The 16,659-nt window shown below is 39.6% G+C and overlaps 1 protein-coding gene across 1 annotated transcript; it reads left to right on the plus strand.

Annotated features, from left to right (window-relative positions):
• Nucleotides 1-12,030: 12,030 nt before the first annotated feature.
• On the plus strand, nt 12,031-15,370 carry LOC113062714 (uncharacterized). Its single transcript, XM_026232682.1, has one exon. The coding sequence runs from the start codon at nt 12,167-12,169 to the stop codon at nt 15,368-15,370; it is 3,204 nt and encodes a 1,067-aa protein (XP_026088467.1). The 5' UTR covers nt 12,031-12,166.
• The last annotated feature ends 1,289 nt before the right edge of the window (nt 15,371-16,659 follow it).

Raw genomic sequence — 16,659 nt, forward strand, 5'->3', positions numbered from 1 at the left:
TGGTCGCCATCTGACATGGCATATCAACTGGTTAGAGATGCTAGTAGTATTTTGAGCATTGAATCATTTTCGCCCAGACCTAAGAGGTCACCATGTGCTGGTGTGCACCGACAATACAGCGGTGGTCTCTTACATCAACCACCAAGGAGGTCTGTGTTCACGACCCCTGTACAAGCTGGCGCGCCAGATCCTTGTGTGGTCCCAGGGCAAACAGCTTTCGCTAAGAGCCCTTGCCCTGCCCTTGAATACCTGTATAGTTTTGTAATCGATCTATGAGTATGTCATAATCTATGGTGTCGAACACAGCACTCAGATCAAGTAAAACTATAAATTAGATGCAGCCTTGATCTGACGCAAGAAGCAAGTCATTTGTAATTTTAACATTTATCTGTATGACCAAATATTACAGAGTATTTTAAGAGTAAGTGAGAGTTTCACAGAACCTTTCCAGAATGTTCTGAGAATATTCCATTAGTTGGGATGACACTACCATGGTGATCTAGACATGCATTACTAAAATCATGTTTTTTGGGGGGATGTGTACCATGATACAGCAGTAAAACAGTTTTCTTTAAACACTTAAACTAGCATGAGTATGGTACAAGAGAATGGTAATCCATCCATCGTCACATAACTATAGTAATCATTAACCACCTGTATCATCACTATAGTAATATGGTACTTTTTGTTGAAGAAGTTCCTGCACGGTGGCTGTGATTCTCTTCACCTGCCTTCATCTGTACTTCAAAGACCAACCGTCCTATTTGCAATCCAAATTCTACGCAATTAACTAGCATGTAATTATCTTCACCAGCAACTGGAATAGCAACAAAATGAGAGCTTGTCACATGAAAGGTGATAATAAAAAGGAGCCTTTAACATGAGAAATTAACATGTCACATTCTTCACCTCGGCTGCTGCATAAGTTAATGAGGGAGGCAGAGAAGGCATAAATATTAGCACTCTTACTGCTCCTCACACACATACACACACACACACACATTACTGCGGCTGGATGCTTTTTTATATACATCATAACCCCTATACTGCATAAAATACATTTTCTAATCCATATTTCTGGCTTGTTTGCTAGTAAAATATGTAAACAATCCTAAAAAAATACTTTAAAAGCAAAATCGTTTACAATAACACTACTTGTTTTCAACGTTATCTAGTTTATCAGACTAGCAAATTGTTCTTTATTGTTTTAAGCACAAACAAAATAGTAAAGGTTATCCTTGAAACAAGATAAGTGTATCTGCCTATGGTGTAAAATGTACACTGTAAAAATTGCAAGAAATTTACTGGATTACACAGTATTATTTTACAATGTATAAGTACAGTCAGAAATTTGCTGTGGAATCAATGCATCCTGGGTCAAACGACTGTAAACAAACAGCAGAATGATGCTAACATTACAGTAATTTACTGTTCTTGTTTTACTTTGAATTCACATTATAAAGTTGTATTTAACTGTACCACTGTAAGAAATGTAGTTGCTTACTACTGTTATTATTTTGAAGTCACCATAATGGTGATCTTGGACCTTGTTTTAAACAAATATAACCAACACTTACCACAGAAACCAACACTGCCAAATTAACCAACAACACAAATTAACAAAAAAACAAGTTTAATAAGTTTAAGTTACACTCACGGTAATACAAAGACTTCTTAGAGGGGTTACAAGGATACACTCTCTCACGAGGCTGACAAGTAGAAACACATAAGGAGACAATCACGAGTAGGAACAGTCACGGTGTGGAACAATCTCAGAGTGGAACAATGAACCGACCAAGAGACAGAGCACACTAGGGGATCTAAATAGGGGAACTAATCAAGACACAACAGGTGGCACAGATAAGGCAATCACGACAAGACTAGGATAAGGGGGGCGGGGCAAGGGAACGAGACAACACAAGCACATGGCCCAAAGACAAGGGTTTGTCATGATCCTGCCTCAAGACTAGAGAAAAGTCAGGACATGAAGGCAGAATCATGACATTCATATAATGTACATCATTCTTCTATCACATCATATTGATATTCATATGAAAATTGATAAATATACTTCACTGAGGATTCGGGTGTAGAACAACACATAACTCAAGATTATAACGGACAAAGGATAGAACAGAATCAGGACTATAAGTACACACACGGTAAATGAGGAAACTAAACAGGAAGAGCTGGACAAAGATTAACTAACCAAAATAACCATTGTAACTAATGAGAGCTTATAAAAGACATGACAGGAACTGAACTAAACTGAACATAATAGTGACAAACACACATGACAGACACTGATGAGCACGTCTACTTCACTTTTCTGATAAGCGTTCGACCGATACGGTTTTTTCAGTTATTTATTCTTCAGAGATCATATTTTATGCACCCTGCCTTCAAAATATGTGGATAGATTCTAGAATATGATGTAGGTAAAGTTTAATAAACAGAAGATTGGGGAGAGAGTGATGTCTGAGAGACAGAAATTCCTGATGTGTGTGTTAACTGATGAAGTGTGAGTTAATATGTGCACTTTTTTAATTTTCACAATGGCATCAATCATAATCAGTAAGCGCATTTTAATCATATCCATACCGACTCAGATTCCTTTGTTCCAGGACTCGACAGCTCTTGCTTCACGGTGCACGAGGAAAAGGATGAGGTTGGCATGGAGTGTGTGTGTGTGTGTGTGTGTGTGCGCGCGTGCTGGAGCCAGAGGCTTTTGTTTCTCTCACACAATACTCTCTTTGTTTATATTCAGTTTAATGTGCCGGAATAACTTTCACTGCCAGACAGATAGAGAAAGAGAGAGATATTCAGCGGAGGGATGCAGCTCTGATTGTGTTTTGGATTTGAGATTGATCATAATATCCCTATTGGCCGCTCGCAGTCGAGTGAAAAGTGCTTTCTCATTTCCGTTAATGCAAAATTTTAGCAGCTGAAGAGAAAATATATGTAAATATAATGAGTCAAAATAATGTATACACTCAAGAGTATGTGTGTCCCCAAGAGCCCAATCACCATAAATTCATGGCACATACACACACACACACACACACACACACACACACACACACACACACACACACTGTATGTCTGCTTGTTTATAAACAGTTTAGATTTTCCAGTTCTTAGCATTCTATTGGTAAGGTTATCAGTAGTGTTTTATCTTTCAGTATTGTTTCTTAATATTTTTTTATATGAACAACAACATATAATATTATAAAATGAAAAGACAGCATTTTAGGTGATGCACAGTAAGTGTCAAAATAGGACAGAGATCGGAAAACAGCAGTAAACGAACAAATAAATTAATTATAATATCACAAATAGGTCAGAAATCTACATAGCGACCCTCTAGAAACCATTTTATTGTAGTGGTGAGTTTTGTACCACTCATATTTTCTTCAGACATTTGATATGAAACAGTGGATTTCTAAATAAGTTTTATGTGAGCAAATTATTCCTGATGCTCTCTTATGGAAGTGCTTAATGTTTGTCTGTCTCGATCTTTCTGTCATTAAGAACAATAAAGACAACGCAGCCCAACCCCACGCTACACAATGACATACATTGAACCATAACACAACACAACAAAACACAAAAAAAAGAAAAAGACAGGCCAACTTAAAAAAATAAAATTAATTACTTCAATTTGTTATGGACACATTTACTAGTTTTCCATAAATTACATTTTGATTTGGTTCAAACTTCCAGTTTTGATTTACTGTATTTTCCTCTAGATACAGTATAAGTCAAAATATTACTGTAATGTAGAACAATATATACCTGTATAGGCCTACACACACACACACACACACACACACACAGACAGACACGTTACGCTTACAAATGAGTTACGCTATATATACTTTAATATACTGTATATATATATATATATAGTGTGTGTGTGTGTACACCTTAGTATTTAAAATTTCAATTAAAATAAAGCAAAAACATTTTGTTAGTCAATGTAAATTAATTAAGTTAATAACTTAGTTTAACTAATTTAGTCCTGCATAAATCATGAGAAGACTGAAAATTCAGTTATCTCTTTTTTAGATTAAAATAAAAAAAAAAAACAGAAAGGGCAATTTTTTTATTTCATACCCACTTTAAAGCTATGTGTGTAAATGCGTGTATGAGTGTGTAAAAGGGCAAACTATGCACACTATGTGCCATCATGCACACGTAAACATGAAGATAATCACTCTGCCATCTACACACACACACACACACACACACACAGCTGCATTAATCTCTCTCTCTCTCTCAGTTGCATTCTTTGAAATCTGCTGTCACCAATATTTCTAATTGCAAAACTGGCCCTATAAAACAGGAAGAGCACAAGCATGTGTGTGTTACTGATGTGAACCGAGAGATTGCTGGACCATCTTTAACTGGACTACCTTGTCATCCATCTGATTCTGCTGTGCTCATCCACTCTTCATTTCGCACTCCTCCCTCCACATGAAGCACAGATGAGAGATTGTTGTCTGTCAGATGGACTTTCCTTTTGGTCCACATCCATCTTTGACCTCCATCAGTTCAGCAGAGGGGCCGTTTGATTGACAGGAGTGGGAAAGGAGGTCATCGGCTCTGCCCGGCCGCCCGTCCATCCCCGCTCACGCTTGCTTTCTCTCTTATTGTAACTCTGATTCACACTGGATACATTCATTAGTTAATTGGCTCGCTCTCAAATGAGTTTTCATTGGCATTCTCTGGCCTGCCCTTGTAAAACTCGATTCATTTGGCAATTATCACTATACACCATTCTATTGTGAACAAAATTACTGTTTTCATTGACCATAAAGCCCCTACAAAGGGCTATTTAATCTAAAAAAATAAATAAAAAAAATTAAAGAATTTTAATGGCAGACAAGGGCCAGTGATGAAGCATGCCATTCATATCCAACCTTGATGTGCTTTTTAAGAATTTGAAAATAAGGTAGGATGATTTTCAGAGAAAAAACAAATAATAATAATAATAATAAAAAAAAAACACTCTGATTCTCAGAAAAAGTTTTTAAATGCCCCAAAATTATTGAAATATAGTCCATAAGTTATATGAACTGCTGTTGTGATACTTTTTTTTTTTTTTTTAAATGTAAATGTAAATGTTCATTTAGTCATTTAGCAGATGCTTTTATCCAAAGCGACTTACAGATGAAGTGGAAGCAATCAAAAACAACAAAAAGAGCAATGATATATAAGTGCTATAATAAGTCTCAGTTAGCTTAACACAGTACACATAGCATGAGCTTTTAAATAATATAATAAATATAAAGAAAACAGATAGGATAGAGAAATAATAGAGCAAGCTAGTGTTAGAGGTATTTTTTATATATAATTGTATAATAAATGCAAAGGAAATACAATACAAAAAGATTAGAAAGGTAGTTAGATTTTTTTTTTTAAGAGTAGAATTAGAATAGTGAGTGCTAAAGTTAGAGTGTCAAATAAAGATGGAAGAGATGGGAGAAAATAAATGTTAAATGTAATATATATATATATATATATATATATATATATATATATATATATATATATATATATATATAAAAATTACACAATATTGTCTCTTTTCGCTCTTTGCCAATGAAAATAGTTCCAAAACAAAGCCAAAGCAGAACCATTGCACATCTCAGAATAACAGTGTGTGATGATTTGTCACTGAATAAATCCAGTTTTTAAACAAAAAGGTTAAATTAATGATTCAGTGACTCACTCATAAAGACAGTGTCTTGCTGCCACAAACTGGTGGTTTTAGTTTCATATTTGTAAACATAATTTTTTAATAATTTTATAATTCACTATTATTTTTTTAAGACATCATATTCACAGCATTATTTGTGCAGTTTAAATTACAGTGTAAATGCATTCATATCAACTTTGAGCCACTTTAAACAGCCGGTGTAATAATAATAATAATACCTTACATTTATATAGCACTTTTCTAGACACTCAAAGCGCTTACATGGTCATGGTCTCCTCATCCACCACCAGTGTGCAGCATCCACCTGGATGATGATGCGACGGCAGCCATAGTGCGCCAGAACACCCACCACATACCAGCTTACTGGTGGAGAGGAGACAGAGTGATGAAGCCAATCAGCAGATATGGGGATTGTTAGGAGGCCATGATGGTCAGAGGCCGATGGGCGAATTTAGCCAGGATGCCGAGGTCACACCTCTACTCCTTTCGAAAGACATCCTGGGATTTTTAATGACCACAGAGAGTCAGGACCTCGGTTTAACGTCTCATCCGAAGGACGGTGCTTGTTGACAGTATAGTGTCCCCATCACTACACTGGGGCGCTAGGACCCACACAGACCACAGGGTGAGCGCCCCCTGCTGGCCTCACTAGCACCTCTTCCAGCAGCAACCTAGTTTTCTGAGGAGGTCTCCCATCCAGGTACTGACCAGGCTCAGCCCTGTTTAGCTTCAGTGGGCAACCGGTCTTGGGCTCCAGGGTGATATGGCTGCCGGCAATTGTAATTCTCACTTCACCGGGAGTTTGATTGACAGGTGATCTGACCAATCATAATGCCAAATCTGCTATTACGTCCGCCAAACAGTGCAGACAGGAGACTAGAGTAGATTCACGTAGGTGGACTTGAACTTGAAAAACTGTCTGTCTTTCTGCAGTTGAAATAAAATTCCTTCAAATATTTATTCATATTTCATGTTATATCTAATAAAGAGGAAGAGATGATCGGTTCTTGTGCCGCTTGAACTAAGGCAAAACAACGATCTGTCACAACACATTAAAGAGCCACAAAATGGTATTTTATTGTATGAATTTCTTTTAAAAAAAAGGACCAAATTTGAACATTGAACATTTTTTATTTAAACATAAACCTTAAATATTCTCATAACACTCAAATATTTTCAAAGATTGATGTTTTTATATGTTTTTATAAATATGATATATGCATCAATTTGAAATAAGACAGAAAGATAGGCACAGATACTGGAGTGAATGAGGGACAGTGAGACATTTGCTGGAGTTCAAGAGCCCAAACAGCACTGAAGAATAGAGTCCCCTCCTGTTCAAGACCTCATTACAACTGTAGGATCTCTCTCACCGTCTCAGTTTCCAACACTTTCTTGTGCCTCTTCGTTTGGACAGGGACCCCAATCGATGCTTCTTAACTAGGTTAATATGGCACTTTAGAAACAGTCTATTCATTGGCCCAGGAGTACACACTGAGATAATTGCTTTTTGAATTGGCTCGTACTGGGAGTACGCGTGCAGTGACTGATGCCTACCGTCCTCTGTTGGATCTCTGATAGTTTTTCTCATTGGACATCACAAGGCATCGCAGTACATTCCAGAACCGAGGAAATTACGTGAAGTACTGAGAACAAGATAGTGGAAATGTGCTACACATGACATGAGACTAGCTGATGCTGGGATGAAAATCTTTAAATCAAACTAAACAGATGTATCATGATTATTCTAATATGCCTCCTTAAGTAGATTGTGAATGCAACTTTTTAAAACAAAAATTAAATCGCAATAAATTGCAGTGATCTTATGTTTTGTTTCTTCAAAACTTAAAGTTTGTTTGTTTTTGTTGCTCATTGAGTTATTCTGGTGGTGGTGGCGCAGTGGATAAGACGCATGCTATTGGTCGGAGAGACCTGGGTTCGACTCCACTGTGAGACACCAATGTGTCCCTGAGCAAGACACTTAACCTCTAGCTGCTCCAGAGGTGTGCGACCTCTGATATATATAAGTTTGTAAGTTGCTTTGGATAAAAGCGTCAGCTAAATGTAAAATGTATTCTGTTAGCTTGCACTGTTTCTAGATTATCATAGTCTCCTTTGTCTGTGTTCATCAGGTCTCACAAATGTGTCTAGTTAATAGGGCTTGGGCGCCGAGTTGCATTCTGGGACGTGGCGGCCCTGTTACTGGCCTCGCGAATGTAAACATACAGCAAGTTGAACGAGAAAAGCAGAGTTGGGAGAAAGAAAAAAGTTGTTAAAATCACGAAAAGGTTGTAGGATTTATAGGGATACGCTAAATAGGGACAGCCAGAACAGTGGCAAACAGTATACAGTAATCTGTGCTCTACCTAGCTGCTAGTTTAGTAACCGTTAGTGCTAACAACCATTCACACATGGTGTAAATGACCATTAAATCCCCCAAGCATTGAAGTGGGTCGACACCTTTACTTCCAGCCACAGAGGGCGGTGTTGCCATGGAATAGTCAAAAAAGGACTTTATTATTAAATCGAGGCAAATGTCACTCAAGAACTATTTATTTGTTTGTTTTGGTTGTCTGGTGATTTTTGCATAGTGCTTAATGCGGACATTGTGTTCCTGTTTGTTTTTCAAGAGTGTTTGTTTCTTGCCTCACGCTTTTATTTTGAAATTTGAAAAAGGAAGAGAAGTGGTGCTATGTGTGTACATTGGCGCACTTTTTTGTACGTGAAGCGTCATTCTGACTAACGTTACCAGAGAAGAAGGATGAACTTTTGGGTGCACGCTCTACATATATACGGTTAAAGGTTTCTCCCTATCTCTTAGCTCCTGGCTGATGAAGGGCACAAGGTATCGTTTTAATTTCATGCTGTGTGGTAAACTTTGAAAGACTTTGAAGTGTTTATTTTAGCGATTACCTCTGAAGCTATTAACTAACGTTTAGCTGGTTGTTAGCATATATGCAAGTTTCGAATATCAGTGATGACCATTTCACTTGCTAATGTTGTTATTCAGAGAGAGTGTGATTCATGGTTACTGTATTATTTCCTCGTCAATGTTACAGTTTTTCTTGGTTTGCACACCAGGTGGATTGTTTACAGTAAATCAGGACTTTATTTGGTCATTTTATGTTTTATGTTTTTCGCACTAATTTGATGTCATCAGTTCTACCAAAATTAATTAATTAACATATAGTTCTCATTGAACTTTAAAAGGACATTGATGTGATTTATAAAATCAAATGGGTCATATAAGTAGCACTTTGAAAGAAGTTTGTCAGTTGTTTAAAACTCATTTATTCGTTGGTGCTGTATCTGCATTAAATATGGTTACTGACAGTGTTAAAATAATTCATATTATTCAGGCTTACTACAGTACAGTAAGGCAAGGTTATTACATTAGCCTGTATACTAAAAATGTGATTTATTGTCATACAATTTATGATGTAGGTCAATCAGATTGCAACTGTGTATCTATTAGTTTATAGGTATAGGACATTTATTTACAATTTGCAGGAAGATGTCTAATGACACTTTGTTTGTTTGTTTGTTTTATTCAGCTCTTACGGTGTTTTTGAAGATTAAACCCTTTGTAAACATCAGTTTCTGAGAGTAAAGTGCATCTGTTCAGCTGGGAATGCTACAGTAAGAGCTTGCCCTTACTCTGGAGAGTAAGTGCTTTACCAAAAAAATAAATAAATACCAGCTACACCTCATCAGTCCCACCACATATCTGAAAGCTGTTTAATGACAACCAAAGGATTTAGTCTGGAGATCTAAGTCAGTGGCACTTCTTTAAAGAAAATGGATGCTTCTGAAAATAAAGAACCAGACCAGCACGTGGAGGCCCCTTATAATAGAACGGAAGAGGAGGAGCTTCATCGATCTGGTCGACAACGGAAACCCACGGAAAAGATGCGTGTATTTAAAGAAGGTGAGGCCCTGAAAAAGGAGAAAAGATTGATTCAGCTGTACGAACAATGGAAGGTCCTGGCTCGCAACACAAGGGAAGAGCTAAAAACAGACATTAGTGAGAGCCAACTGGTAGCGCTTATTAATACACTTGAGAAGGGAAGGGATGATGTCATGCACGTCTACCTGGAAATTAGAGATCACATCGCTCCATCCAGTGACACTAGACGCAGAATTGATACTTGTGAAGCTGTGACAAAAGATATTTCGAAGATAATTTTTGACAGAATGGCATGCCTTGAGGACTTTGACAGAGAAAATGTAAAACACAGTCTTCGTGAGATACTCCATCACGATTATGCTCGCTCTGTCTACGGATCCACAGTCTCACACCCCACATCATCAAGGTCTACAGTTATGTCCATTGCAGCTAAGCGAGCGGATGCAGCAGCTGAATTAGCAGCCAAAGAAGCAGAATACTCAATGATACAAGAGATCGAAGCTCAGAAGTGTGAACTGGAAAAACTAAAGGTAGAGAAGGATCTAAAAGCAGCTAGAGCCAGACTGCAGGCCTATGATCAAGAAATGGCACAAGAAGACAGCATTCATTCTTCAGATTCAAATTTAGGGGAACAGCAGGATGTGAGTGTAACGCCACAACAGCATTTGGTTCCATTTCCTATTCAATGTCCTACCAACATCACAGCAACGCGTCCTACTGACTTCACAGCAAAATCCTCACCTCCAAGATCTGATATATCTTATCTCGCTCAAGCTGTCCAAGATAGCATAGCTCTGAACAGGCTGCCTGCAACAGAACCATCTGTGTTCAACGGTGATCCTATCCAGTTCATTGAGTGGAAGGCTGCATTTGTGTCACTCATTGATGGAAAGGCCATTTCTTTTGCTGACAAGCTGCACTATTTAAAAAGGTACGTTGGCGGTCCAGCTCGTAAGTCTCTTGATGGTATCTTCTACAGGAATGATAATGAGGCTTATAATGATGCGTGGAACAAGCTGAACCAACGGTATGGACAGCCATTTGCTATACAAAAGGCATTCAGGGAAAAACTAGCCAAATGGCCTAAGATTCATCCTAGGGATGCTGAAGGTTTCAGAGAATTCTCTGACTTCTTGAATGCTTGTCATCAAGCTATGCCTCATGTCAAAGGGCTTGAAATATTAAATGATTGTGATGAAAATCAGAAACTTGTACACAAATTACCAGATTGGGCAGCAGCACGTTGGAACCGTCAGGTCACGCAGACACTGATTGAGACTCATGACTTTCCAAAGTTTATAGATTTTGTGACCTTCATGTCGATGGAAGCAGAGATTTCTTGTAATCCTGTAACCTCCTTCAGTGCTCTTCGTGCCTCTGACCCTACTTCAGAAAAACGGAACCTTAAGGACAGTAAAAGGAACAGGGCTAACGTCTTTCACATTCAAACAGCCACAGAAAATAAAGAAAATGACGAAAACGAACAAAAGCCCACTAAAGGGAATTTCAAAATGTGTTTCTTCTGCAAGGACGACAAGCATAAGATTCACAACTGTCCTAAATTTGTGGCGAAATCATTAGAAGAGAAACGGAAATATGTGAAGGATAACAAACTCTGCTATGGTTGCATGAAACCAGGCCACAGCGCAAAAGACTGCCGTCACCGTCTGTCCTGTGACACCTGTAGAGGTAGACATCCAACGTGTCTACATGATGAAAACTATACAAAGAAAGTCAACTCTGCACCAGTTTCAAACCAAGGTGACACAGAGATAACTACTTCTACATCTCACAAAGTAGAGAATAATGAGCCATCCACCAATACTTCAATGATCGTGCCAGTGTGGGTGTCAACCGAGAGGAATCCAGGCTCTGAAAAACTTGTTTATGCTCTGCTTGACACCCAGAGTGATACTGTGTTTGTCGACAGAGAGCTGAGCATTAAGTTACAAGCTGACTCCTGTCCGGTGAGACTGAAGTTGACAACCATGACTGCAAAGGATCTTGTCATGCCGAGTGAAAGGGTGTCAGGTCTTAAAGTAAGAGGGTACAGCTCCTCCGTTGTCCTCAACCTGCCCCCTGCCTACACTAAGGACTCCATTCCAGTGAACCGTACTCATATCCCTACTTGTGACACAGCATGACATTGGAAGCATCTCTCTACAATAGTGGATAAAATTCCAGCTCTGCAGGATTGTGAGGTTGGTCTCCTGATAGGCTACAACTGTCCAAAGGCTTTGGCACCAAAACAGGTGATTTTAGGAGGAGACGATGAACCTTATGCAGTCCATACAGACCTAGGATGGAGCATTGTTGGTCGCCTGTCTTCACACAATGAATCACAAAGCTTCAACACCATCTGTCATAGAGTCAGCATAAAAGTGCTCCCTCCAGTGACCCCAGCAGATGTTATTAAAGTATTGGAGTCTGACTTCAAAGACGCTGGTGAAGATGATAAAACTGTGTCACAGGATGACATCCTCTTTTTGACCAAACTGCAGCAAGGCATAAGGAAGAATGACCACGGGCATTACGAGATGCCTCTTCCCTTCAAAAGAAGACCTAATTTCCTTAACAATAAGCAGCTGGCCATTGTAAGGCTCAATCATCTTAAAAGGAAATTGCTGAAAGATGAAAAGTACAAGGAACACTATGTGAGGTTTATGGAAGAGGTCATTGAAAGAGGTGATGCAGAAGAAGTGCATGATGAAGGAAAGGATGGAGAGAAGTGGTACATCCCTCATCATGGGGTGTACCACCCTAAGAAGCCAGACAAGCTCCGTGTTGTCTTCGACTGCTCCGCCAAGTACCAGGGAACCAGCCTCAATGACCACTTGCTCCAAGGCCCAGATTTAATGAATAATCTGACTGGTGTTCTTGTAAGATTCAGACAACATCCCATTGCCCTTATGTGCGATGTTGAAAAGATGTTTCACCAATTTCACGTGGAAGAAGCAGATCGAAACTACCTCCGTTTTCTCTGGTGGAAAAATGGAGACTTAGCTTTACACCCACATGAATACCGCATGAAGGTCCATCTTTTTGGTGCAACCTCATCACCTGGATGCGCCAACTATGGTCTGAAACATCTTGCTAAGGAGAATGAGGGTATGTATCCTCTTGGCTCAAAATTCATCACAAAAGACTTTTATGTAGATGACGGTGTCACCAGTGTAGTCAGCACAGAAGAAGCTATCCAGGTAGCAAGAGAAGCTCGACAACTGTGTGCCTCAGGTGGTCTTAGACTGCACAAATTTATTTCAAATGACAAAGTTGTCCTGGATAGCATTCCAATTTCTGAACGAGCTGTTGAAGTAAAGGCGCTTGACCTCAGCTTCGATGACACACCTTTAGAGAGAGCTTTAGGGATCCACTGGCACATTGATTCTGACAACTTCAGATTCTCTGTTGACCTCAAAGACCAGCCAGCAACACGCCGTGGCATACTATCCACAGTTGCGTCTCTGTATGATCCACTGGGCTTTATTGCTCCTTTCCTGCTCAGTGGAAAACTAGTGCTTCAGGAAATGTGCAGAAACGGAACAGGCTGGGATGACCCCCTTCCTAAAGAATTGCAGCCTAGCTGGGAGCATTGGAAAGCAGATCTTGTGAACTTGGAAAAGATCAGTATACCCCGCTGCTATGTGCCTGCAAACTTTGGAAAGGTCATCAAAAGGGAACTTCATCACTTCTCTGATGCGAGCAACAGCGGATATGGCCAGTGTACCTATTTGAGACTCACAAGCAAAGAAGGAAATATCCATTGTGCCCTGGTCATCGGTAAATCCAGAGTTGCTCCCATTAAGGTCCAGACCATCCCCAGGCTCGAATTGACAGCTGCTGTCATCTCAGTTGCCATGAGCAATATGCTTAAACGGGAGCTACAATATGCAGACATAGAAGAGCACTTCTGGACCGACTCCCAAGTGGTTTTGGGATACATAAACAACGAAGCACGCCGTTTTCACACATTTGTGGCGAACAGAGTGCAAAAGATACATCTCAGCACTACTCCTCAACAGTGGAGATATGTTCCCACTAATGAAAACCCTGCTGACCATGCGTCGAGAGGTTTAAACGCTGGTGAGATTCTTACATCTAATTGGTTGACAGGGCCAGGATTCTTATGGAAGAAGGATATACCTCCTGTTGCAGATATTGACACAGCACTAACGATTGGAGATCCTGAAGTGAGACAGGCTCAGACACTGAGTGCACAAGCAACAGAAGTCAGCCTCTCAGACCGCTTGTCAAAGCTGTCTTCGTGGTCTGGAGCTGTCCAAGCTGTGGCTCGCCTCATTCGACGAGCCAAAGGGGACAAATCCAGCAGCCACAGTACGGTAGCTGAACGAGAAGATGCTAAACGCATCATCATTAAAGATTTACAAAGAAACACCCATCCAGAGGATATCAAGTTATTGAGCAAGGGGACCCAGCTGTCACCTGGCAGCAAGCTGTATCATCTTGATGCCTTCCTGGATCAAGAAGGAGTACTCAAGGTAGGAGGAAGACTTTGTGATGCATCTTTACCCAACTCAATCAAACACCCAGTGATCATTCCTAAAGATCACCACATAACGAAGATGATCATCTCTCAATGTCATGAGAATGTCAAGCACCAAGGAAAGGGTCTCACAATTAATGAGATCAGATCACAAGGCTACTGGATTCCAGGAATTAGCAGAGCAGTAGCATCCCATGTGCATCACTGTGTGACATGTCGGAAGCTCAGGAGACCCACAGAAGAACAAAGAATGGCCGACCTCCCTTCAGAGCGTACGAATCCATCCCCACCGTTTACGTACTGTGGTATGGACTGCTTTCGTCCCTTTATCACTAAACACGGTCGGAAGGATCATAAAAGGTACGGCCTCCTCTTCACGTGTTTCAGCTCCAGAGCTATTCATATAGAAATGCTAGATGACATGTCTACAGATGCTTTCATCAATGGCTTACGCTGTTTCATTGCATTGCGGGGAGCAGTGCGCCAAATCAAGTGTGACCAAGGCACCAACTTTGTAGGAGCCAAGAATGAGCTGAAAAATGCTCTCAAGGAGATTGATGCTGATCGTTTGACAGTGTTCTTAGCTGAAAAACAGTGCGATTTTGTCCTAAATGCGCCCCATTCAAGTCATGCTGGTGGGGTATGGGAGAGACAAATCAGAACAGTGAGGAATGTTCTTCGCTCAACTCTCTCACTCTATTCTGGCAGACTGGACGATGCATCACTGCGGACATTCTTTTATGAAGCTATGGCGATCGTAAACAGTAGACCACTCTCAGTTGATAACTTAAACGACCCCAACAGTCTTGCACCTCTCACCCCTAATAACCTGCTTACTATGAAGTCTATTCCAGCATTACCACCACCAGGCAGATTCATCAGAGAAGACATCTATGCAAGGAAAAGGTGGCGTCATGTTCAGTACCTTGCAGAGCAGTTTTGGAGTCGTTGGCGTAAGGAGTATCTATCCAACATTGCCATCAGACAGCGCTGGCACACAGTAAAGAGAAACCTGCAAGTAGGAGACATTGTCATGGAAAAGATTGATGATCTGCCCAGAAATGAGTGGCGGTTGGCCAGAGTTACAGAGACTACTACAGATAAAGACGGGCTTGTGAGAAGAGTAAAAGTATGCCTTGGTGACCGAAATCTGGAAACGGATGGTCGTCGCCTCAACAAGCTGTCTGTCATTGAACGCCCAGTCCAGAAGCTGATCCTGTTGCTAGAGACCGTCTAGCTCCTACCAAGAGCAACCAAGTGTATCCTTTTCTTTATATTACTTGAATTCTAGAAATGCCTTAGTATGGACACTTTATGTCCATTTCTTAAAGTAAAAGATCATTTTCATTTGAAAAACATTTGTAATTTATATTCCTTAATGTCATACAAATCACTCATGTTTTGGTGGGAGTGTAAATGACCATTAAATCCCCCAAGCATTGAAGTGGGTCGACACCTTTACTTCCAGCCACAGAGGGCGGTGTTGCCATGGAATAGTCAAAAAAGGACTTTATTATTAAATCGAGGCAAATGTCACTCAAGAACTATTTATTTGTTTGTTTTGGTTGTCTGGTGATTTTTGCATAGTGCTTAATGCGGACATTGTGTTCCTGTTTGTTTTTCAAGAGTGTTTGTTTCTTGCCTCACGCTTTTATTTTGAAATTTGAAAAAGGAAGTGAAGTGGTGCTATGTGTGTACATTGGCGCACTTTTTTGTACGTGAAGCGTCATTCTGACTAACGTTACCAGAGAAGAAGGATGAACTTTTGGGTGCACGCTCTACATATATACGGTTAAAGGTTTCTCCCTATCTCTTAGCTCCTGGCTGATGAAGGGCACAAGGTATCGTTTTAATTTCATGCTGTGTGGTAAACTTTGAAAGACTTTGAAGTGTTTATTTTAGCGATTACCTCTGAAGCTATTAACTAACGTTTAGCTGGTTGTTAGCATATATGCAAGTTTCGAATATCAGTGATGACCATTTCACTTGCTAATGTTGTTATTCAGAGAGAGTGTGATTCATGGTTACTGTATTATTTCCTCGTCAATGTTACAGTTTTTCTTGGTTTGCACACCAGGTGGATTGTTTACAGTAAATCAGGACTTTATTTGGTCATTTTATGTTTTATGTTTTTCGCACTAATTTGATGTCATCAGTTCTACCAAAATTAATTAATTAACATATAGTTCTCATTGAACTTTAAAAGGACATTGATGTGATTTATAAAATCAAATGGGTCATATAAGTAGCACTTTGAAAGAAGTTTGTCAGTTGTTTAAAACTCATTTATTCGTTGGTGCTGTATCTGCATTAAATATGGTTACTGACAGTGTTAAAATAATTCATATTATTCAGGCTTACTACAGTACAGTAAGGCAAGGTTATTACATTAGCCTGTATACTAAAAATGTGATTTATTGTCATACAATTTATGATGTAGGTCAATCAGATTGCAACTGTGTATCTATTAGTTTATAGGTATAGGACATTTATTTACAATTTGCAGGAAGATGTCTAATGACACTT

This window comes from Carassius auratus, chromosome 45 (genome assembly GCF_003368295.1).
Source record: "Carassius auratus strain Wakin chromosome 45, ASM336829v1, whole genome shotgun sequence".
Taxonomy (NCBI): domain Eukaryota; kingdom Metazoa; phylum Chordata; class Actinopteri; order Cypriniformes; family Cyprinidae; genus Carassius; species Carassius auratus.